This window comes from Pteronotus mesoamericanus, unplaced genomic scaffold, assembly GCF_021234165.1.
Source record: "Pteronotus mesoamericanus isolate MK-2021 breed Mesoamerican mustached bat unplaced genomic scaffold, CSHL_Meso_final scaffold_167, whole genome shotgun sequence".
In the NCBI taxonomy this organism is placed as follows: domain Eukaryota; kingdom Metazoa; phylum Chordata; class Mammalia; order Chiroptera; family Mormoopidae; genus Pteronotus; species Pteronotus mesoamericanus.
The window spans coordinates 20,150,038-20,176,150 of NW_026555308.1; the positions used below are offsets into that span (position 1 = coordinate 20,150,038).

Here is a 26,113-nt window from a genome sequence, read left to right on the forward strand (position 1 = left end):
CCCTGTATATTTTTATTTCACTTTGCATAGCCTTCATTTTTTCCTCTATTTTGCTACCACACTCAACCAATTCCGTGAGCATCCTGATTAACAGTGTTTTGAACTCTGCATTTAATAGGTTGGCTATCTCTTCATTGCTTAGTTCTTTTTCTGGAGTTTTGATCTGTTCTTACATTTGGACCATGTTTCTTTGTCTTGGCACACCTGTTATGTTAGAAGGGTCAGAGCCTCAGGTATTTGCCAGGGTGGGGCAGCTCATGTCACTTGGCCTTGTGACACTGTATGTGGGGGAAGGGGTCTGAGAGGGAACAGTGCTGCTTGCTTGCCTCTCAGTTGGCTTTCAGTCACTTCTGCTGCTACCCACAAGCAAATTGGGCCCTTCTGATGCTGATTCCCAGGTGGGAGGGTTTGTGTACATTCTAGGACCCTGTGGGTCTCTCCAGTGAACTCTCCTGTGAGGCTGGGAGTTTCTCCCACCACTGCAACCCCCACAGATTTTTACAGACAGAGGTTTTGAGGCTTTCTTTTCCTCACGCTGGAACCCTGGGTTGCTTGGTCTGACTTGCACCCCTTTCATTCCTCCTGGTTTATCTGCACGCAAGTGTGAGACCACCAGCTGCCATCTGTCCCACCCAATCCTCCAGCCACTGCCTTGCCTCAGGTCCCCTCCACCCCAGCTGCCCATCTCCACCCCTCCTACCAGTCTGGATGAATGTTTCTTCTTTAACTCCTCAGTTGTCGGACTTCATAGAGTTTGATTTTCTGGAAAATCTGTTTTTTTTTTTTTTTTTAATTTGTTGTTCTTCTTTTGGTTGTGCAAGGAGGCAAAGTGTATCTCCCTACACCTCCATCTTGGCCAGAAGTCCAGTAAACTTTATTTTTAATTTCCTTATTTCATCTAAGTTGTCAAATTTGTTGGCATTAAATGGTTTATAATATTTGCTTTATAATTTTAATCTCTGTATTGTTGTCTCTACTTTAGTTTCTGATATTGATAATTTGTGTTTTCTCACTTTTTTCTTGATACATCTTGCAAGGAATTCATCCATTTTACTTACCTTTCCAATGAGCCAACTTTCAGCTTTATGATTTTTCCTTATTTGTCTGTTTTCTTTGTCAATTATTGTTGCTCTTAACTTCATTATTTTCTTACTTATAATTTCTTTGGATTGATTTGCTTTTCTCTTCTATCTTTTTGATTTGGTAGCTTAGGTCATTGACTATTTAAGAAATTATTTATTTAAAGTTATGATTTTCCCTTTAGGCTCTACTTTAGCTGTATTCCAAAGACTTTGAATGTTGTGTTTTTATTATCGTTTCAAAATATTTTCTAATACCCCTAGTAATTTTTTCAACCCATGGTTACTTAGGAGCATGTTCCTTAATTTTTTAATATTCAGGGATTTTTTTGTTATTTATATCTAATTAAATTTGATGGTGCTCTAAAGATATACTCAATATGATTTTAGTATTTTTTATTTATCAAGCCCTCATTTATGGCTTAGCACATCATTTATGTTGGTGACTGTTCCGTATGTACTTGACAAGAGCCTGCAGTTAATAGACCAAATAGGTCAGGTTGTTAAATAATATTATTCAATTCATCTATATCATTTTGATTTTCCCTACTTATATTTATCAATTACTGACAATGGATTGTTAAAATCTGCAACTATATTGTGTGGAAGAGTTTCAGGAAACTGATGTTAGTTATTTAAATATTTGATAGAATTCTCCAATGAATCCATCTGGTCTTCAGCTTTTCATTGTTGGGAGGTTTTTCTTTATTGATTCAATCCCATTACTTGATTTTGGTCTGTTCAGATTTCATAGTTCATAATTCAGTTGTGGTATGTGGTGTGTATCTAGGAATTTATCCATATTTTTCTAGGTTATGCAATTTGTTGGTGTACAAATACTCATGTATTCTCTTAAAATCCTTTTTATTTCTGGGGCATTGGTTGTAATGTCCTTTCTTTCCTTTCTGATTTTAGTTATTTGAATTTTCTCTCTTTTTTTAATCTAGCTAAGGGGTTGTCAATTTTTGTGACCTTTTTAAAAACCTAACTTTTAGTTCCATTGATTTTTAACTTTCTTAATTCTCTATTTCATTTATCTCTGATATATTCTTTATTTTATTTATTCTTTATTTTTATTTAATTTTATTTATTCTATTCCCCTTCATTCTGCTACTTTGGGGTTTAGTTTGCTCTTCTTTTCTAGTTTTTTTAAATTTTATTTTATTTATTGACATGAGAGAGAAGGGGGGGAGAGAGAGAGAGATCAATTTTGTTCTACTTATTGATGCATTCATTTGTTGCTTCTTATATGTGCCCTGACCGGGAGATCAGACCCTCAGCGTTGGCTTATCAGGACAATGCTCTAACCAACTGAGCTAGCCAGCCAGGGCTCTTTTCTAGGTTCTTGAGATGTAAAAGTTAGTTGGTTGATTTGAGATCTTTTTTAAAAATACTAATTTTTATCTACAGAGTTTCCTCTTAGCATTGCTTTTGCTATAACCCTTAAGTTTTGGTATATTGTGTTTTCATTTTCATTTCCCTCAAAGTATTTTCTAATTTCCACTGTGACTTCTCTGGTCCATTGTTTAATTTACATATATTTATAGGTTTTCCAGTTTTCTTTGTGCTATTGATTTCTAGTTTTATTCCATTGTGATTTAGAAAAAGATACTTTGTATATCTTTCATCTTCTTATTAAGACTTGTTTTGTGGCCTAATATTTGGTCTCTCCTATAAGATGGTCTGTGTGCACTTGAGAAGAATGTACATTCTACTGTTGCTGGGTGGTCATGTCTGTTATGTCCAGTTGGTTTATAGTGTTGTTTCATTCCTCTATTATTTTTTTATTTTTTGGTCTAATTGTCCTCCCCACTATTGAAAGTGGGGGTAGTGAAGTCTTGTACGTTATTGTGTTTCTCCCTTCATTTCTATTTCATATATTTAGGAGCTCTGAGATCTGGTCCATCAATATTTACAAGTATTCTATCTTCCTGGTGAATTGACCCTTTTATCATTATTTAATGTTCTTCTTTGTCTCGTAGCAGTTTTTTATTTAAAGTCTATATTGACTGACTTTAAAAGTAGCCATTCCTAGCTACTTTTTGCATTACCATTACCTTTTGCATCTCCTTTGGTTATCATTTGCATGGAATATTTTTTCCATCCTTTCATGTTCAGCCTATATAGGCCCTTAAATCAGAAGTGAGTCTTATATGACATAGTGTCCGTAAGTCCTTTAAGCTTTCTTCACTTTTTTCTTTATTTTTTTCTTTTTTCGCTCCTCTAACTTAATGACTTCAAATGACTTATTTTGAGTTTGTTTATTCTTTCTTCCATCTAATCAAGTAGGCTGTTGAACACCTCTAATTTTTCAGTTCAGTTATTTTATTTTTCCGCTTCATAATTTCTGTTTGGTTCTTTTTATAGTTTCTGTCTTTGTCAGTATTCTCATTTTGTTCATGTATCATTTAGTTGCCTATCTGTATTCTCTTTCAGCTCACTGAGCATCTTTGCATTATGGCATTATGACACTTTTAATTCTTTGTGAGGCAGTTAGTCCATAGATCTTCATTCCTTTAGAATTGTTTCTGGATCTTTATTCTGTTCCTTCAGTTGGGCCTGTTTCCCTCTTTCTGTGTATGCCTTGTAAGGTTGTTTTTTTGTTTTGTTTTGTTTTGGCTGGAATTTGGGCATTTGAAAAAACAGCCACCCCTCCTAGGCTTTGCATACTGGCTCTGTGCAGGCAAAGACCTTCACCAATCATCCTGCTGGCTGTTCTGAGACCTCTCCAGCCTTTTTGAATATCTTTCTCCCTTGGTGTTTACCCACAAACCTGCAGCTCTAACATGCTCCTCACCCCTGTTTTCAGCAGCTGCCAAACTGTTTTCATCATACCATACCATACCATACCAATGTTTGATCTCATCATACCATACCATACCAGTGTTTGAAATAAGATGAGACAGACACTGGTTTCTCCTGCAGCCACCAGCCAAGCCAGAATGTTGGACACACAATCCACTCTTTTGTTTCCCTCCCAAGAGAGGAGCCCCAGTGTGGTTTCCTCCCAGTTGCTCTGCAGCTGTATTATGGAGAGGGAGAGGCACAAATACCCACATCAAATGCCAGGAATTTTCCTGCCCCTTCTACTGGAATCCCTTCTTGGTTTTACAATGACTGAGGTGCTGTGGCTTCTCAGCTGGCCTGTGGAGTTCCTACAGAGGTGTTCTGGTCTATTGTTAATTCGCTGTATCTATAGGGGAGAGAAGGGTGGTTACTTCTTTATCTGCTGTATTGCCAACATCACTCTTCCTGCTTTTGTTTTTGAAGTATATTTTTAGGTGATATGGAATTCTAATGACAGTTTTTCCTTTCAGCCCCTTAAAAGTTTTATTCCATTGCCTTCAGGCTTCCATCGTGTTAGATACAAAGTCAGGTTAGAGTTCTTACTTTTTTTCGGAAGGTAATGTGTCATTTCCCTTTGCTCTCTTTAATCTTTGGTTTTCAGCAGTTTGGCCATGATATGTCTACTTGTGGCCTTCATCAGGTTTGGACATTTTGGCCATTATCTCTTCAGATATTTATTCTGAACTTTCTCTTCCTCATTTACATATATAAAAGAAAATTTGATATTTCTTTCATACTACAATAACAAGCTGAGTGGCTGCAACAGAGACTCTAAGGACCCACAGTCAGAGAGTGACCTATTTTCTCCCTGCCCCATTAAAGAAAAGAAAAAGTTTGCCAATTCCTGGTTTATTCTATATTGTTTTTAATATTAAGCATGTATGTTGGTTTCTAACTTCAGAGTGGAGGTAAATGTGTGTGTTTTTTAAATCTTCACCCAAACATGTTTATGGATTTGGGGGGGGGGGAGAAAGGAAAGGAGGTTGGGGGCTAGAGAAAGCGAGAGAGAGAGAGAGAGAGAGAGAGAGAGAGAGAGATAGACATCGATGTGAGAGATAAATATCAATCGGTTGCCTCCAGTGTGCCTCCCAACCGGGAATCAAACCTGCACTATTTTGACGCACAGGACAATGCTCCAACCAACCAAGTCACCTGGCCAGAGCTAAATGTGTTTTCGACGCAATTCCACAGTAATTTTTTCTTACACCCAAGATAACTTTTAAAGAAACAAACATCACATATTCAAGAATCACATCCAGTATTTCAGTTGCAGTGATGGCAGAGAAATGTGTGTATTTGCCAATAACAGCAATAGGCTCTGGACAAAATATTAAAATCAAATATTTGAATACACTGAAGTTGTCACCAAAACCAGACAGAAATGAGAAGGAATGCTATCTTTGAAAGAAGGAAAGGTTAAATACTGAGTGAGAGTCAGGCTGAACTGGCTTTTCCCCTGTTAGGGATACCTTAGTTCCTCAGGTTCTCAAGGAAAGAGAGCTTAACCAAAACGCAGCATGTTTGCCCTGGCTGGTGTGGCTCAGTGGACTGAGCACCAGCCTGCAGACAGAAAGGTTGCTGGGTTCGATTCCCAGTCAGGGCACATGCCTGGGTTGTGGGTTCAGTCCCAGTTGGGTCATGTGCAAGAGGCAACCAATCCATGTTTCTCTCACATTGATGTTTCTTTCCCTCCCTTCCCCTCTCTCTAAAAATAAAGTACATAAAATCTTTAAAAAAAACAGAGAGAGAGAAGATAGAATTCTAGAAATAAAAAAATAACTGGAAATGAAAATATTAAATAGTAAATTAAAAAATATTTTTTATTATTATTCTTTTTTCTATTTAAGCTTCAAACTGGATAGTTTCTGTTACATTTGAGGACACTGATTCTTTCTTCAAAAGTGTGCTGTTGTTAAGTGCATCATGTGAAATTTTCATTTCCAGTTATTTTTTTATTTCTAGAATTCTATCTTCTCTCTCTCTGTTTTTTTTAAAGATTTTATGTACTTTATTTTTAGAGAGAGGGGAAGGGAGGGAAAGAAACATCAATGTGAGAGAAACATGGATTGGTTGCCTCTTGCACATGACCCAACTGGGACTGAACCCACAACCCAGGCATGTGCCCTGACTGGGAATCGAACCCAGCAACCTTTCTGTCTGCAGGCTGGTGCTCAGTCCACTGAGCCACACCAGCCAGGGCAAACATGCTGCGTTTTGGTTAAGCTCTCTTTCCTTGAGAACCTGAGGAACTAAGGTATCCCTAACAGGGGAAAAGCCAGTTCAGCCTGACTCTCACTCAGTATTTAACCTTTCCTTCTTTCAAAGATAGCATTCCTTCTCATTTCTGTCTGGTTTTGGTGACAACTTCAGTGTATTCAAATACTTGATTTTAATATTTTGTCCAGAGCCTATTGCTGTTATTGGCAAATACACACATTTCTCTGCCATCACTGCAACTGAAATACTGGATGTGATTCTTGAATATGTGATGTTTGTTTCTTTAAAAGTTATCTTGGGTGTAAGAAAAAATTACTGTGGAATTGCGTCAAAAACACATTTAGCTCTGGCCAGGTGACTTGGTTGGTTGGAGCATTGTCCTGTGCGTCAAAATAGTGCAGGTTTGATTCCCGGTTGGGAGGCATACGGGAGGCAACCGATTGATATTTATCTCTCACATCGATGTCTATCTCTCTCTCTCTCTCTCTCTCTCTCGCTTTCTCTAGCCCCCAACCTCCTTTCCTTTCTCCCCCCCCCCCCCAAATCCATAAACATGTTTGGGTGAAGATTTAAAAAACACACACATTTACCTCCACTCTGAAGTTAGAAACCAACATACATGCTTAATATTAAAAACAATATAGAATAAACCAGGAATTGGCAAACTTTTTCTTTTCTTTAATGGGGCAGGGAGAAAATAGGTCACTCTCTGACTGTGGGTCCTTAGAGTCTCTGTTGCAGCCACTCAGCTTGCTATTGTAGTGTGAAAGCAAAACGGGGTAATATGTAAGTGAATGGGCGTGGTCAAGAAAGCCCTATTTATGGACACTAAAATTTGAATTTTCATTCATGTGTCATGAATGATAGTCTCTTTTGAAACTTTTTTTAACCATTTCAAAATATAAAAATCCTATTTTTAGCTCACAGATCGTACAAAAATAGGCAGTGAGTCTGCAGGATCTGGCCCACAGGCTGTAGTTCCCTCACCCCTGGAGTAAACTCTACAGGAAATATTGTCACTTCTCTAGCACTCTATTCACTCTTTACCTGTAAGCGAAAATTGTTTGAGTGACCAAACACATGTAGGTTTTCAACTGCTTCCTTCTTTTAGCCTGGTTGACTATTTCTAAGATATAAATGTGCATAAGAATTGCTTCACAGAACTGTATATACAAAACTATATATTCTGCACTTAATTGCCTGTACACAATTTTTGCCTTATGCTTGACCTTAGAACGTGACTCCATTGTATGGGCCTCTCTAGCTCAAGAAATCGCTGTAACCGTTCCCTGTGACAGTTATCAGGTTATTGCCTCTGTACTCCCGGTCCACCCCTCTCTGCCCTGCCTTGGATGTTGGAGGTGGGCCCTGTAAACATTTCTCCTTCAGCAGGACACAGTGTTCACCTTTGTCAGAAGAGAGCTGAGGAGGTGTGCTGGAGAGGTAGGAGCTTCTCCTCCTGATTCCAGTGGGTTCTCAGCTGCTTGTGCCCGTGGCACCTGATGACCCGAAGCAGTTGGGATTCCCAGGAACTCCCCTACCACACTCAGCATCCAGTCAGTTCCACTGGCACCCCAGCCGGCTTCCCAGCAAGTCTCACAGAAGTCCTAGAAAGTTCCAGAAGGAGACTTCCCAGTGAATGTCAATAGCACCATCCCCACAGATAGTTTCTCAGGGAGGTCCTCCAGGGCCCCAGAGAGCAGCTTCCCAGCGAGTTCTGTTGGCAGCACCCGCAGGTGGTTATCAGGGTCCCACCAGCACCCCAGAGGGCAGCTTCTTTGCAGCTCCCAGCAAGCCTTGCAGGCACCTGGGGGCAACTTGCCCGTGATTTCCCTAGCCACCGCCAGGTGGGTCGTGGCTTGCCGGCCCCTGCTTGCTGCATCCCAGCCAACTTTTCCACTGTCCAATAGGCCATGACTGCATTCGCCCCAGAGCTCTGGATCTCTCTGGGGACCCCTCTTCCAGAGTAGTTCCTTCCTCAGGGCTCTGCCTCAGCTCCTGCAGTGGGGCTGCTCCCACTACTGCTGCTGTGTGTTCTTTGGAGTTCTTGTTGCTCCTTAGTAGTCAATCCCTTGCTAGTATAAATAGTTAATGAATCATTTATTATACTTTCCCTCTTCAAATTAACATGTGGTTTCTGTCTCTTGACTAGCTCTGATTAAAACCACCAGCCCTGGCCTGGTGGTTCAGTTGGTTGGAACGTCATCCCATGCACCAAAGGGTTGTGGGTTTGATCCCTGGTTCATGCACGTGATGAGGCAAATGATTGGTGTTTCTCTCTGTGTCTCCCTTCCTCTCTCTCTGAGGTTGATAAACATATCCTTGGGTGAGGATTAAAAATAATAAACCCACCAGTTTCAAAACTTTTGGAACAGCAGCTGATAGGGGTGATAGAAGGCTGGTGCAGAACATGTTCAGTGGTGAGGGTCTTCCTACACAATGACCGTTAAAAATAATTTACTTTGAACTACAAATATTTCCTTGTGTGTTGTATGACTTACAGTTCTTTATCAATTGATTCATTTCAGAGATGATCACTATGTTATATTATCCTGTTCATTATAAATAGCTCATTCTTTGTTTTTATTTAAATAAACAAAGATCTTGTTTTATGTTTATTACTCTGTTTCCCTTTTTATTTTCCGTATACAAGAAGCATAGAGGTTAAGAATGTGTATGGTACAAACGCCTGGAGACTGACTTTGCGCTGATGACTTGTTCACAGGCATAGCAGAAGGCCTGCCTGAGGTGAAACCCCCGCTCCCGGTGAACAGGACACAGCTCCACTCGGGAGAAGCGGAAATACTCAGAAAAGCAGTTGAGGACTATTTCTGCTTTTGTTATGGTAAAGTGCACTTGAAGCACTAATTCCCTGAATAGCTCCGGAGGACGACTAGGACAGTGTTAGATCATCTTATTGATGTGACAATTTAGAAGGTTTCTAACATTTGAAAATCCACATTCTCATCAAGCAAAGAGCCAGTTCTTAATGTACTAGGTCAGGCTTTGTTACAGAAGACAACTTGGTTTATTCTGGTCCATAGAAAGCTCCGCCGTGGTCAGTTTTCAATTTTTGCTCCCATTTTAGGGAGCCCCCACTCCTCAGCCAACCCAATTGATTAAAGGTTTTTATTGCTGCCCTGGTCACCAGTTTCACCCTCATCTGTCTCTCCATCTACCCACATCTTTCCACAGGCATTAAGACGGGGATTCTTTTAAAAAATACCTACACAGTGTTATAAAAAGCTAGGTAACTGTACAGGTGTTGTACTTGTGATATACGTACCCTAATGTCCCGAGGCCTTGTTTATCATTCCTAGACAGCTGCGCACACTTATGTGACCTGCAGGTCCCTGTGAGTCCTCGACTTTGGGGACTCCCAGCACATGAGGTCTTGGGACCTCAGGCTACAATTCTTTATGAGGAATGGAGCTCCGGCACCTGAGGGCTGGCTGGCCAGTATAGAAAGACATGCAGCCCCAGGTGGTGACAGGAGACCATGGTGACTTCATAACTCTTCCACAGGCAAGGTAGCCTGACTTGTTGGTGTGACATACAGACAATTGTCCTCTTTTGGGTGCAGTCTGAATAACCGTGGGGTGCTCTCTGCAGCCCTGGGCGTGCTGGGGCAAGTACCCCAAATTGTCCAACCCCCAAGAGAATGGAGAAAAAAGATCTGTTATTTTCTTTCTTATGTGAAGGCTTAAAGTAAATATCATTAATTTTGGGGGGGTCCTTTGGTTGGGAATTTTTCTGACTTGGGACATAGAGAAGTAGGGTACCTTATATTTCTAATGTATCTTCAAAGCCAGATGTCACCACCTGTGTTTATTACACTGAATGAAACTGACTGGTGGGGTTTTACACTCGTACCATTTAAAGTCAACTTGCCTCTTCTTCTAGGTAAAGCATTAGGAACAACAGCAATGGTGCCTGTTCCGTATGAGAAGATGCTGCGAGATCAGTCGGCTGTGGTAGTACAGGGGCTTCCAGAGGGAGTTGCCTTTCAGCACCCAGAGAACTATGATCTTGCAACTCTGAAATGGATTTTGGAGAACAAAGCGGGGATCTCATTCATCATAAACAGGTGACAAGCCCTGTCCTTTTATAGCAGTTAGTTTACTTAAAGATAAACTGAGGGCTTAATTTCAGTTAGTTAATTATGTTCTGTTACATTTAGAAGTTGTTTATTTCGATGTTTAATCTTTCTGTTCCTGTTGGGTAATAGTGTTGGTTTTCTTGCAGACCTTTCCTAGGTCCGGCAGATCAGCTAGGTAAGTGTAAGCTTCTCCTACGTCGTGACTGCCCTTGGCCGCTAAACAACCTCTGCTTTTCTAAATAATATGCAAGTTCGGAACATTCTAAAGCTTGTTTATTCTTTGCCTTCTCCTCTTTGAGGAAGCAACCTCGCGACTTTCCAGGGTAGGTGGTCATGCTGTTTTCCGGATATGCAGCTCAGGGAAAAACACGCCCTGCCTGGAAAGCCGGGACACCACCCTCCCCCCAGCTCCCATGCCAGCGAGTTTCTGCATCCAGGTTGCAGACAGCAGTAGACCTACCTTGTCCTGGTCCCAAGAGTGTGGGCATTCTGGGGTCATGCCGTGGTCTTTGACCACCACCACAAGTCAGGCATTGTTGGGTTCAGGAGTGGGACTAGGATGTGTGGCTCTTCCCATGCTGCTGAAATTCACAGTCTAGGAGGAGTGAGACTGTCCAGCAGGGGACCAAGTGTGGCCTGTGCTCTCAGAATGGCCAGGGGAAATCGCTGAGAGTCCCTGAAAAGGGGTTAGAATAGCGTAATCAGAACGGCTTCCTGAGGGAGCGGGCCCTCCAGATAAGCAGGGTATCCACAGGCTGGTTCTTTCAGGAAGCATATGAAGTGTGATCAGGCAGAAAGCTATGTGGAGAGTGTTTGAGGACACAGTGGAGAACCACTGAGTCCTTAAAATCTCCTGAACTTATGATTATGAAGAGACAAAAAATAATAATAATAATTTACCAGAAGCGTTTAGAGATCTACCTATGCCCACTTCTTTTCTGAGGTTACTATTCAGAATGTAAGTGGAAACCATAGCTGGATATGAAAGATCAGGTCTAATAGGGACGTCATACTGAGCCTGTGTAGGTAGAGGTGGCCTGGGGGGTGTAGGTAGGGTACTCACAGTGCACAAGGCACACTTGGGGTACAGAGGGCAGCGTGACATGCTCCAGGTCTTATGCGCATGGACTACACACAGAGCAGAGTTTGTTCCGGGAACAGTTGTGAGCTCCTGGAATCCTCTAGCTCACCTGAAAGGAGGGACTTGAAGGTGAGGGTGGCAGGTGATCAGGTGATTGTTGTGCCAGATGACTTGTATTTTCATTTTAAAACAATAATAATAGTGGCTGGCACTTATTTAGTGCTTATGGTATGCCAGGCACTATTCTAAGCACTTTACATGTATTAATCCTCACCCAACCACCATTTTCTGGTAAAGAAACTGAGGCACAGGGAGGTTTAGTAAGTTGCTGGAGGTCAGCCAGCTGGTGAGCAGCGACGTGGGACCCACACCCGTGCTCCAGCCCCAGCCTGCTCCTCGGCCCCCATCCTGCCCACACACGGCCCCAGAGCTCGGGGTCAGGCTTGAGTGGGTCTCTCCCTGCACTGCTGTTCCACGGCGACTTAGAGATGAGAGTTCTGCACTCTCTGTACTTGCTTTCACTTAACGCGCCTTTGAATGTTGTCATATTTCAAGATATGGAAAGAGGCTAGTGTGTGTCTTTTTACTCCTGCACAGGTGGCCCTGGCATGGTAACAGATGCTGAGCGATCAGTGCCGTCGCCAAGTGAAAGGTAAGGGATGAATAAAAAATACAACCCACATCTAGCCCCAAAGTGTTACTTTTTAAACTGGAATGTCTTCCTTACTTTTTTTATATAGCAGACCCTTGAACAACATGGGTTTGAACCACATGGCCCCTCTTGTACCATTAGTGGACCAGTGCAGTTCAGACCCACGTTGTTTAGGGGTCAGTTGTATTTCCAGACAGGGCTGAGAAGCACGTATGCAGAGGGTCAACATAAATTATACTCGGATTTTCGACTGTGTGGTCGGTTGGTACCCCTAATCCCCAAGTGTCCACAGATCAGCTGTATATTCTTGGTTCAAAAAGATGTTCAGGATTATAAGGCTACATTCAGCTGACACCTTTAATTTTGTAAAAGATTAATAAGAAAATTAACATTAAAGTTGTGGCAGTTTTGCTTTCAGTTTGCTGTGGGAAGGGAGATTTGACAGCATGGAGATCTGGGGAATTTGAATTCACCGTATACCGGTGCTCAGTTGTCCCCCGCCTGTCTTGACCAGGGTTCCCTTCTCCTTTCAGTTGTGGCCCCATCCATGTGAAAACTGAACCCATGGAAGATTCTGGTATGTACACTAATGATTTTAAAATCCAGTATTTAGCAGGTTATCATTCGACTCCTTTCTTTTGTTTTACTTAAAAAAAAAAAAAGGTGGGGGGACTCTCAGTAAACTTAGAGGGGAACTTCCTTGACTTGATTTTTTTTTAAATCTACAAAACATTACAACTAACAGTATAGCCAATGGTGAGAAACTAGAATCTTTCCCCCTAAGTTCAGGAACAAGGCAGGGCTATCCCCTGTCATCACTCCCTTCACCTTCATACTGGAGCTCCTAGCTAGTGCAATAAGACATGAGAAGGAAATAAAAGGTATACAGATTGGGAAGAAAGAAATAAAACTGAGTTTGTTCACAGATGATATGATGGTCTGTTCAGAAAATCAGAACAAATCCACCATAAAAATGGGAATTAAGGCACTAATTAACCCCAAATGGGACCTTATTTGCAGAATAATCATATTTTATTCACATACCTAGAAAAGAAATGTTTAATTCAGTAAATAATAGGTATTTGATATTATTTAGTAGATGTATTTGTGGCAAAAAATATTATTTTAACTATATTTAAATTAGAACTTGTATGTGAAATGAGTAAAATGTCTTGAGTACGCATTTGGAATTATGACTTGATTTATAAATAGAGTAGTGTTTTCATTTTTGGATATATTTTACTATTTTCTTGCACTCTTCCTTCATTGCTAAATGTTCTATATCCCTGGCTGGTGTGGCTCAGTAGATTGAGCACTGGCCAGGGATCCTAAGGGTCGCCAGTTCAATTCCTGGTCTGGGCTCATGCCTGGGTTGCAGGCCAGGTCCCTGGTTGAGGGCCTGTGAGAGGCAGCTGATCAATGTTACTCTCACACATCGATGTTTCTATCCCTCTCTTTCTCCCTCCTTTCCCCCTCTCTAAAAAATAAATAAAATCTTTTAAATAAGATAAAAAAATAAATAAATGTTCTACAATAAACATGCATTACTAAGACAATGTAGAATGGAAAAAAATCCCTCTTCAGTGATCAGAGTACTTTGTCCCCATCCCTGCCTCTCCCCACTCCTCAAAAAAGAAAAATGGCATTGAGTAGAGGGTAAATATTTTTTTTAAATAGATTAAAAAAAAAACTCAAATGTTTAATCAAGAGATGGGAAAATATTGAGAGTATTAGAAGTGGAAAGGTTAGAAAACTCAAAATAATCACATATATAAAACTAAAACTCAGACCTCAAAAAGGTAAACATGAGCCCTTCCCAGTGTGGCTCAGTTGGATGGAGAGTGGTCCTGTAGACTGAAGGGTCGCTGGTTCAACTCTCAGTCAGGGCACATTCCTGGGTTATGGGTTTGGTGCCAGTTGGGGCGCATGCAAGAGGCAACCCATCATATTTCTCTCTCACATTGATAATCCTCTCCCTCTCTTTCTCCCTCCTTCCCCCATCTCCAAAATCAATAAGCATATCCTCGGGTGAGGATATATTTAAAAAAAGATAAAAACAAACACAAGCTGACTATAAAAAACAAAAACTAGAATTTAATAACGCACACAAAAGCAACCTAGAATGTGAAATAATCAGTTTCAAAATGTAAAGTTAAAATTAAATCTAAGATAGCTCTGGCTGGTGTTGCTCAGTGGGTTGATTGCCCACCTGCAAACCAAAGGGTCGCTGGTTCGATTCCCAGCCAGGGCACATGCCTGGGTTTCAGGCCAGGTCCCCAGTAGGGGGCATGGGAGAGGCAGCCACATATTGATGTTTCTTTCCCTCTCTTCCTCCCTTCCCCTCTCTCTAAAAATAAATAAAATTAAGATAATCTAAAAGAAAAACAGTATTTAATGCTGAGAAGAGAAGATGTGAAAAACAGGGAAATAGAGACTTACCTTGAGTAGAGTGGAAGGCAGAGCACCAGCACCATAAAGCCATCGAGATGTGGTTTATCCTCAGGAGCCCCCCAGTCACTAGGGGGACCCCAGTAGCCAAGGGTCTCCCCACCACAACTGCAGGTGCTTGTGTCCCTTCCATCCACATGTAAATATGTGCTTAGTAGAAGCTCCACCTTAAATGACAGAGTCTGAAAAATAATGGTGCTAGTCCACTTTAGTTATTGTAGGTAAAACCAACACAAGTCAATGAAAAGAAAGGAGCCATGGATCTCAGCTGAGCAGAATTCAGCTGTGGAGTCTTAATCTCACACATGACATTGTCTTCGACTCGCACCCATTTCATCTTCGCCTTTCAAAGCTTTCAAAGCTCAGATATGTCTTCCCGCAGTCTCCTCTCAGAAGGATGACAGGTGGGGGCGGAGGGAGTCGTCAGCTCTCTCCAGGGGCTGTTTCATGGGTCCAAACCCAAACCCCCCATCACCTTCTTCACCAGCTTTTGGCCCAGTGAGCATTTCCCTCCCACTTAAACATAGGCCTCTTGTTGAGGCCTTCTTTGGAGATGTGGTTCTGTTTAAACCAAAAAAAAATGCTATTGCCCTGACTGGTGTGCTAGGTTGGGTGTCGCCCCACAAAGCAGAAGGTCACTGGTTTGATTCCAGTTCAGGGCACATGCCTGGGTTGCAGGTTTGGTCACAAGAGGCAACCGATTGATGTCTCTCTCTCACATCGATGTTTCTCTCCCTCTCTCCCCCCCTCCCTTCACCTCTCTCAAAAATAAATAAAAGTCTTATTCAAGAAATGATATTAATGAATTCTACTGTGGATTTCGTGATGCAATACAAATTGCTTCCAGCTGCCTGCAAGGCTTCTGAGAGCCAGCCATCAATGGGCCTTATTTCTTGGGATATTTATGTAGCACTTGTTCCATAGAACAAGTGTTTAAATGGTTTTGAATTTTGAATTCCTTTCTCTCTCTGTCTCTCCCTTTCTCTTCTCCCCCCCCCGCCCTCTCTCTCTCTCTTTCATTTTGAGGAAGAGCTGAAGTAAATGTTTTCATTAGCATTTCACACAGATTCTGCACTGTTAAATCTGGCTTCAATTGCCTGGATTAAAAGAAATTTTCCTTGATAGACAGCTGTCATATGTTTATCAAATGTTTCTGTTAGTAGAGTCTTTAGTGCCTAATCAACTTGGAATATGTACTTGAATTAAAATTTTATTATAAATATTACAAAAGTTATACATGTTTAAATTTTTTAAAACTCAGACTTTTACATGTAATAAGAAAAATTCCTTTTCACCCCTTCACTCTCCCCTCTCAAAACCCCATGCCCCCCTAAGTCTCCCTGCACAACTCAAATTGCTTCTCCACATTAGACCAACAACTTTTAACCAATGGGTGAAAATTCTTCCAGATTACTTACAAATAAACACATAAATAGCATCTTCCTTTTTTCTTTTTTGAGCAAAAGTAGACGTCCATTTGATGAAACTTTTCTTTCATCTTTCCATCAAATTACCTTTTTGTCTTGTTTCTGAGCAAATTCTTCAACTTAATCTACCATTTCACGAATAGGTCCATCAGCTGCATCCATTCTGTTCCTCAGTGGTTCTAACAAATTTTCCTTTTTGATAATCACGTTTTAACTATCCAGTCTCACTCTCCTCATACCAACAGCTGTTCGTTTTTGGAAGACCCCTCAGAATTGTACATTGACATTAAACAGTGAAGCCCATGCTGTCCCACAGTTTTTGCTTTTGATGTTATTAACATTCATGGTAAAATCACATGTATACTTCAGTAGCAGTTATCCATTGCTGTATTAAAAGGCACCAAAACTGTGGCTTCAATGGTTCCGTTTTCTCACAATTCTGTCAGTCAGGTGCTCTACCCAACTGAGCCACCTGGCCAGGGCTGTATTATTTTATTTTTATATTATTTGTATTTTTATATGGATAAGCCATTTGCTCATAGTAAGTAAACAAGTTCTTTTGCTGATTATACTGTTGCTATGGTAATCAAAACAGAACCTGGAAGTGCTATCAGCTGGTCATATTTCTGTGTTGGTGGGTTTGACCTAACACATAATTCTGTCATTTCCATTGCATCCAAAGGCATTTCATTGAAAGCAGCAGCTGTGTCAGTCAAGAAAGAATCGGAGGATCCTAACTACTATCCATATAATATGCAAGGTAATACTGTTTTATAATCATTTTTTTCTCCAAAAGTTATTTGTGATGAAAAACTTTAATTACCTCCCATCTGAAAACTAGGCAAAGACTAATAAAGACCCATGCACATTAACTTACGTTCTAGCATGCTGTCATTTAAAGCAAAAAATTTATAGTTACTAGGTAGATTCTATTTAGCCCAATCCATATGCTCCTAAGCATATGTGAATGTAAAAGTATTTCTGGGTGCATTTTATTGAGTTTGTCTTTTAAGTTCTCTTCTTTTGTGTGTTCTAAAATATTTCCGTCTTAATCCTGTCCAGTCCAGTCTGTCCCTGTGTTACTAAGAAAATATTCAAAGCTAAAAGAAATGGAGGCGAGAGTTAAGAAATTCAAATATCCTTCCTTAACAATAGTTGCTTCAGTTGACATTAGTTGACATCATGCAAGTTAAGTGGGGAGCGGAAGAGCATTATTACCAAACACACACAATTGTCAAATGTGACACAGGTAGGCAGTCTCTACAGTTCTGTGGCTCAGTCTTCTACCCAAAGACAAGAATCCTGCTAGACCCCAGTGTGACACCAGTTTGGTGAGAGGGTTTGTCACGTTGATGGCTGTTGTACAGCCTCCCGATCTTTTCTCCATCTCTGAGCTCCTGTGTGAATGTGGGCAGGGTGCTGGACAGTTCGCAATTTCATTCCTTAAACATTGTTATCACATTGGAAATGCTTTCTGCAAAATCTTAACTTGGAAGTGTTCCAACAGCATCATGTAGCTCCATAAATTTTACTAAAAACTTTTTTCAAAAAAATCTAAAGGCAGAGACTAATGGAAGTGTCTGTTTTTACTGCTGTCCCTGGCCAGGCCCCCCACCTGCCTGCTGCAACCTCTAGTGACCAGTCTCCCTCCCTCTGGGCGGGGACTGTCCATCCTATAGCATTCCCTCCCGCTCAGAACAGCTGTTCTCTGAAAACTGCGGCCTGTCCACTGACCCCCTCCTGCCTGTGGCTCCTCATCACCTGTAAAGTCCCAGGTTGCAGCAGCATCTCTACTGTGCTTTCAGTCTGCTTCCCTTTCTACCACCCTCCCTTGATTCTTTGGACACACTGCTCACTCTGGGATTCCTTAAACAGGCCCCAAATCCTCCTTCCACCCAGCTTTGTATAACTCCATCCCTTCGTGGGACACCCTGCTTACTTGCAGACTTCTGATGAGTCCCAGCCCTCTTTCTGGTGGCGAGGATCTCAGCTCCCTAATCACATGCAGCATTTAGTGTGACCTGCTGTGTTCTGTCCACGCCTTTGCTGGGGACTCCCTTAACTCGGCAGTGAGCTTCTGGAAGGGAGACCCAGCATCTTGCTCCAGCCCTGCAGCACCAAGCCTAGGGCTTCATAATCACTGGGCACTCAGATGTACTTGGTGCTGTTGTTTTGGGGTTGTTTTTTTAAAGATTTTATTTATTTATTTTTAGAGAGAGGGGAAGGGAGGGAGAAAGGGAGAGAAACATTGATGTGCCAGAGAAACATCAATCAGTTGCCTCTTGCATGCCCCTAGTCAGGAGTCTGGCCCACGGCCCAAGCATGTGCCCTGTCTGGGAATAGAACTGGCAATCTTTTGGTTTGCAAGACAAAGCTCAACCTACTGAGCCACAATAGCCAGGGCTCATGTGTATTTGTTGACTTGAGTGTGTCCCTCATAGGGAATCAGTGTAACCTCTATTTCTAAATTACTGTGTTTTTTTAAAGTACTTATAATTAAATTATGTCTTGATTACCAAGAATATATTTTTTGATTATTTATTGATTGACTTTATAGAGAGGAAGGAGAGAGAGAGAGAAACATCAATTTGTTATTCCACTTATTTATACATTCACTGGCTGATTCTTTTATGTACTCTGAGTGGGGATCAAACCCACAACCTTGGTATTTCTGAATGATGCTCTAACAACTGAGCTACCTGGACAGGGCGCCAAGAATATAGTTTTTGAACTTAAATGACCTTGGTGTTGATCAAAATGTGTACAGTTGGGGGTAAGCTACTTGTAGAGCCAGCTCCCAAAGTTAACACTGGAATAAATAAGTGATTAGATAAATGTACCTGCAGTCCTTCTGTCTTAATTTTCCAGGAAGAAGTACATTATTTTTAGAAAAACATTTAGGTTAAATGTATAATATATAACTTTTCTCATGCTTGGCTTGGAAATGACAGAACTAATCAAGAGATATTCTTTGTAGAATTCCTTTAGTTGGGCAGCTTCCTTCTTTTTTAAAAAAAATTTAGTTGCAATCATACAACCAATACACATAGTGCTTTTTTTTTTCTGAACAGGTTTTATTACAGAGGGGACGGGGCTCAGTCCTTGGCTGCTGCCTTCCTCATGGTGCTTTAAAAAAAAACAAAAAGATTTCATTTATTTACTTTTAGAGAGAGGGAGAGAAAAAGGGAGGGAAAGGAACATCAATTGGTAGCCTCTGGTATGCGCTCCAACTGGGGACTGAGCCCACAACCCAGGCATGTGCCCTGACCAGGAACCGAACTGGCAACCTTTTGCTTTGTGGTACCATGCCCAGCCAACTGAGCCACACCGATCAGGGCAACTTCCTTCTTTATGGCCAAAGAGTTAAATATGCCAGATATCATGGACTGTTTCTAGCATTGCTTGTTTTTGTACCCATTTAGGTTAAATACTCCAAATTTGAAATATTGATGTCTTTGAATATTCTTTAAGTAAGGGAGAAATTTTTAAATTCGTAAAGACAACAAATGTGACCTCCTCAGACTGATGGCTGGCCCTTGGGGAGACCCCAGTAAAGTCAGCCATTGTCCCACAGTGTTCAGAAGCTCATGTAATGTTTCTGTGAAAACTCGATTCCCCACTCAACCCCACCAAAACCTCACGCTGTGTCTGCAACACAAACCCCTTAGAAAACCCCCTCTCTCTCTCTCACACACACACACACACACACACACACACACTCTCTCTCTCTCTCTCTCTCTCTCTTTCTCTCTCTCTCTCCCTTGGTCCCTGTGGAACCTACAGAAGTCCCATAAGGTCATTTATACATGCAGGGACCTCATCACCAGGGCCCCTGGAAATGCAAAACCTTAGGTAGGAGCTTAGCTGAGATACACTGTGTTGGCCTCCCCCTGACATTGGTGCGTGTAAGAATATGAACACCAGTTCAGTTTTCTTTCCATCTGACAAGTATGACCTAGGAGAGGAGCCTTCCAGGCAAAGGGAGAAGTGGATGGAAAAGCCCAAGACCAAGGAATTAGCAGTGTCTTCTCGCAGCACGTCACTCTGACACTGACTCTTCTGCATCCCTCACCCACATTGTGATTCCACTGAGCCCAGCAGGATAACGCAGGATAATTTTTCCCGAAAGTCAGCTGATTAGCAAATTTAACCCATCTGCGACCATAATTACCCCTTGCATGAAGCATAATATAGTTAGAGGTTTCAGACATCTTTGGTTGGGGGCATGTGCCTACCACAAATATTATGAACAATTGTAAGCCAACAAATTAAGTAACCTAGATGAAATGGACAAGCTAGTATAACTGACTGAAGGTAAAATACAAAATTTGAGTAGTCATATAGCAAATAAAGTTTGAATTAGTAATAAAGAAATTTCTACAAATAAAAGCCCAGGACCAAATGACTTCACTTGTGAATTCTACCAAGCATTGAAAGAAGAATTAATACCAGTCTTTCAAAAACTCTTCCAAAAAATAGAAAAGGAGGAAATACTTCCCCACTCGTTTTATATAAGACTAGCCCTACCCTTGTATCACCAAACAAAAACATAAGAAAACTAAAGAACAATGACCTTATTAATAAAGACACAGAATTCTTCAACAGAATGCTGGCAAATGAATGCAACAACAAATAAAAAGGATTACACATCATGACCAAATGGGATTTATTCTATGAATGCAAGGTTTGTTCAGCATATGGAAATCAATCAATGGAATATAACATATTAATAGAATAAAGGACAAAAACTACACAGTCGTCCCAACAGATGTAGGAAAAAGACTTATGATAATCCAACATCTGTTCATGATACAAAAGAAAACTCAAGAAACTAAGAATTGAGGGTAAGTTCCTCAACCAAATAAGGAGCAGCTACAAAATACTGCTAATGTCATACTTGATTATGAAAAACTAAAAGCTTTCCCCCTACCCAGGAACAAGACAAGGATGGCCATTTTTGCCATTTCTTTTCAACATTGTACTGGATATTCTAGGTAGGGCAATTATGTAAGGGGGAAAGGCATCCAGTTTGGAAAGCAAGAAATAAAATTGTTTCTATTGGAGATGACATGATTTTGTATATAGAAAACCCTAAAGAATACACACATACATGCAAACTATTAGAGCTAATAAGTTTAACAAGATCTCAGGATACAAGATTAATATACAAAAATCAATTTTATTTCTATAATTAGCAGTGAACAATTAAAATATGAAATTAAGAAAATTCTCTGAGAATCAAGATGGCGGAGGAATGAGTGGAAGTTACACTGGCCTCCTCCCAGGACCAACCGGGAATTACAACTAAATTGTGGAGAAATCGCCTGGAACAAACAGCTGAACAATAGCAAGAGAGGAGCCTTTTAACCTCAGACAGATAGAGGAATCAGCTTTAGCACAACCTAACTGGTAAAGAGCATGGTAGAGACTTGACAAGGTGGGCGAGGTGCCCATTGGTGGCAGCACCAGAAGGATATTGAAATGGCCAGTTGGATCCCCCTGAGAAGAGCGGGGTCTAAACCATAAGCGGAGATCTCCAGCCTACAGCACCAGATCTCAAAAAGCACACAGATAACAGCCAGCTGTGAAAAGCTGCAGTGTGCTCTCTGCCTAAGACAGGCAGCTGGAGATGCAAAGAGCTGTTTAAAGGGCCAATGCATACATTTTTATTGGTAGCCGCTTACCCTGGGCTTCGGCAAAGGCGAGGGCACAGTGGGCTAGAGACACCTAAGGAGAGACTGGGGAAGGAGGCTTTGAAGAGAAAACTGAGAGAGTAGCCAGTGGGATCCCAGTGCTGACTCATTCCCCATACAGTGGCAGCCAACTTACTCAGACAGACCACTCCCCTGAATGGCAACAAAGTAAGAGGACACAATAGCCCCACCCCTGGGAGGAACTCGGCCCTGCTGAGTACAGAGTGGCAGTCACAGATATGAGATCCCTGGCTAAAAGGGGCACAGAGTGGTCTAGAGACTCTTGAGGAAAAACTGGAGACTAAGGCTCTGGGGAGAGAATGGAGAGAGTAGCTGGCAAGATCCTGGTGCTGACTCCTCCCCGACATGGCAGCAGCCCTCTGGCTCAGGCAGACCACGCCCCTGAGCGGTTGCAGTGTGAGAGGACCCAATAACCCAGCCGCCAGCAGGGACTCTGCCCCGCCCTGTGGTGTCTCTAAGCCGGCCTGCTAAGTGCAGAGTGACTAGATTAACAGCTGAAGGAGACAGTCACAGACAGCAGATTCCTGGAAGTCTTGAACAGACTGCCTGAGGTCACACAGGGTCAACTTCTGACATCATCAGAGGCAGATCTTGAAAGAAAAAACAGCAGTCTCCTACCATAGGAGTTCACACCACAAAGTCAGGAAATGAAGACAGATCAATTTAAGAAGCAGAAGCAAAAAAGAAGAGTCTCACAAATAATGGGAAGACAAAGAAACACCCCCCAGTCAAAGGGAAAGGAGGAATCCCCAGAAAGAGAACTAAATGAAATAGAGGCAAGTAAACGATCAGATATTGAGTTCAAAACAATGGTTCTAAGGAAGCTCAATGAGCTCAGAGAGAACTACAAAAAACTACAGGGAAACTACGAGGAACTTACTGCAAACCATATCAGCATGAAAAAGGACATAGAAACTATCAATAAGAGACAAGAGGAAATGAAGAATACAATTTCTGAATTGAAGAACACAGTAGAAGGAATCAAAAGCAGGCTAGATGAAGCAGAGGATCAAATCAGCAAGTTGGAGGATAAGGTAAAAAAAAGCTCCCTGAAAGAGCAAAAATTAAAAAAGACTCAAGAAGAATGAAGGGGCGTTTACAGAAATGCAGGACAACCTGAAACATAATATCTGTATAACAGGGATACCAGTAGGAGAAGAAGAGGAGCAAGGGATAGAGAACCTGTTTGAAAAAGTAATGATGGAAAACTTCCCTAATTTGAGAAGAGAAAAAGTCATAGAACTCCAGGGAGCATTGAGGGTCCCATTCACGAGGAACCCAGTGAGGCCCAGTCCAAGACACATCGTAATCAAAATGGCAAATATCAAAGACAAACAGAATCCTAAAGGCAGCAAGGGAGAAACAGGTAGTAACATATAAGGGAGCCCTGATACAGCTCACAGCTGACTTCTCAACAGAAACACGACAAGCAAGAAGGGAATGGCAAGAAATATTCCAAGTCATGAAAAGCAAAGGCTTGCAACCAAGACTGCTTTACCCAGCAAGGCTCTAATTAATATGGAAGACGAAATAAGGAGCTTCTCAGAAAAAAGAAAGCTGAAAGAATACACCTTCACCAAGCCAGCATTGCAAAATATGCTAAAGGGACTGCTTTAAGAAGATAAAGAAAAAGAATCTATAAATACCCAGTTCCTTTCACAGTCACTAATACTTGATATTGCTGATAGTTTTAATACTTAATCTGATTGTGACAATGATGTGTTAATTGTTACTTTACTATTGGTTGAAACTAAACCTGTTTTTGTAGATTTATTGCCTATTTCTATTATTTTTTAAAAAAGCTTTAATGACTTTTTGGTATTCCTTATCCATTTTTTGATTAAATGTTTGTAGAATTCCCTCCCCCAAAAAACTATTAACCCTTTTTTAGATGTGTTACAAATACTTTCCTATTCTATTACTTGTCCTTTAACTTTTTTATACATATATTACTCTACAGTCTTAAATGTTTAATATGCTCATATTGTCAATATCTTACTTTATAGCTTCTGGGTTTGAATATGTTACTTCAGGATAAGGAAAATATTATTTTGTATTTTCTCCTAAAACTCCTTAGATTTTACATATTGATTTTTAACTCACCTGAATATTTCTTGTATAATGTGTGAAATAGGGCTCTATATTTGTTTTATTTCAAGTAACAGTGAATCACCGTTACATGCACCTTATTTGTTGAATAAGCCTTATTTTCCCCATTGATCTGAAATATCAATTTAATCATATATTACATTGTTAGAAAGATATATACATTTGTTTCTACAGTGCTCATTTTATTTCATTGATTTACTTGATTATTTCTCTGCTGGTGTCATTTTGTTTTAATTGCTGAGACTTTATAATGGATTTAAATTTCTTAAAATTTTATAATGGATCTTGACATTTAAGAAAAATAAATAAAATCAGTCTGCATTTTAAAAAAAGAAAGAAAGAAAGAAGGAACTCTTAGCTTTTGAGACAACATGGATGGAAGTGGAGAATATTATGCTAAGTGAAATAAGCGAGTTGGTGAAGCACTAATACCACATGATCTCACCTATGAGTAAAATCTATTCAACAAAATAAACTAACGGACAAAATAAACCAGAGACAAGGAAACATGGAGCAGACTGACAGTGACCAGAGGGGAAGAAGAAGGAGGACAATGGTGGAAAGAAGGAGAAGGGACTAGACAAAGAACATGTATGAATGACACATGGACATGGACAACAGAATGGAATTGACTGTGGGAGAGGGGGGTGGGGTGGGATGGGTGGGAAGGGCAAAGGAGGAAAATTGAGACAACTGTAATAGAATAAACATGATTTAAAATGTTTTTAAAAATGAAGTTAACTTCAAAGCAAAAAAATATATACTATGTATTATTTTAAATAAAATATCCCTCTACAAGAATGTAAGCTCCCTAATGGGACTTGTTTATTTTGTTCCCTGAGGTACTTCTCAGTACTTAGAAGTTTCTCAATAAATTAAACTAAATTATGTGAATTCAAAAAACAAAAAACAAAAAAAGAAAATTCTGCTTACAATGTATGAAAAATAATAAAATACCTAGGAATAAATTTAACCAATGGAGTATAAGACTTGTACACTGAAAACCACAAAAACAAACAAACAAACAAACAAACAAACGTTGAAAGATATTGAAGAAGACCTAACTAAATGGGAAACCATCCTGTGTTCATGGTTCAGAAAACTTTCATAAGATTCAAATGGGAATGCGGGGGACCCTGAATAGCTAAAGCCATCTTTAAAAAGTACAAAATTGCAAAAACCAGTAAAATTAGAGAAGTTATCACAGCCAAGAGGAGTTTAAAGAGAAATGACAACTAAATGTATTCTGGTAACCTGGATAAAATCCTGGAACAAAAAGAACATTAGACATAAAGAAAGAAAATTTGAATAACTGTGGATTTTAGCTAACAATATTAATATATCAATATTACTTTATTAATTAGGTAATTAATGAGGTAACAAATATACCTTATTCATGTAACATTGTCAGTTTAGATGGTATAAATATCTTCTTTCTATTTATTAATTTTTCCATGGTTCTTGTGATATACTTTATTAAATAAAAATTTGAAAAACTTTAATAAAAAAAAGAACAAAATTGGAATACACAAACTTCCTGATTTCAAAACCTACTACATCCCTGGCCAGGTGGCTCAGTTGGCTGGAGCATCGTCTTTGCACCAAAAATGTTGTGGGTTTGATTCCTGGTCAGGGCACATACCTAGGTTGCAAGTCTGATCCCCAGTCAAGGTGTATATGGGAGAAAACTGATTAATGTTTCTCTGTCACATCGATGTTTCTCACTCTCTCTTTCTCTCATCAATAGTGTGAGGATTGTTTTTTTTAAACCTACTACAAAACTAAAATAATCAACTCTCTGTGAAACTGGCTTAAAGGTAAGACGTGAATCAATTAAATAGTCCAGAAGTAAACCTTAAATTTGAAAATTGATTTTAAACAGGGGTACTAAGACAATTCAATAAGGAAAGAATGATCATTTCAAAAAATGGTATTAGAGTCCTGGCTGGTGTGGCTCAGTGGATTGAGTGCCTGCCTGCTGTGAACCAAAGGGTTGCAGGTTTGATTCCCAGTCAGGGCACATGCCTGGGTTGTGGGCCAGGTCCCCAGTAGAGGGTGTGCAAGAGGCAACCACACATTGATAAAACGCTCCCTCTCCTCCCTCCCTTTCCCTCTCTCTAAAAATAAATAAAATCTTTTTCAAAAAATGGTATTAGAACAATTGGATATTCACAGGCAAAAAAGTAAATCTGGATCTCTTCCTCACATCATATAGAAAACTAATTCAAAGTGAATCAAAGACTTTTAGAAAAAAACATAAATGTACATCTTTTTTGTTTTTTAAAGATTTTATTTATTTATTTTTAGAGAAGGGAAGAGAGGGAGAGAAACATCAATGTGTGGTTGCATCTTGCACACCCCCTACTGGGGACTTGGCTTGCAACCCAAGCACATGCCCTACACTGAGAATCAAACCAGTGACCCTTTGGTTCACAGGCCA

At 40.4% G+C, this 26,113-nt stretch overlaps 1 protein-coding gene across 1 annotated transcript in view; it reads left to right on the forward strand.

Annotated features, from left to right (window-relative positions):
* LOC129083758 (general transcription factor II-I repeat domain-containing protein 2B) overlaps positions 1–26,113 on the forward strand; it is a 69,489-nt gene that overhangs the window by 15,675 nt on the left and 27,701 nt on the right. Inside the window, exons 4-9 of the mRNA XM_054589702.1 lie at positions 8,869–8,988; positions 10,047–10,230; positions 10,389–10,417; positions 11,921–11,975; positions 12,509–12,552; positions 16,533–16,610. Of these exons, the coding sequence (XP_054445677.1) occupies positions 8,869–8,988; positions 10,047–10,230; positions 10,389–10,417; positions 11,921–11,975; positions 12,509–12,552; positions 16,533–16,610 (510 nt within the window). The remainder of the gene's footprint in view (positions 1–8,868; positions 8,989–10,046; positions 10,231–10,388; positions 10,418–11,920; positions 11,976–12,508; positions 12,553–16,532; positions 16,611–26,113) is intronic.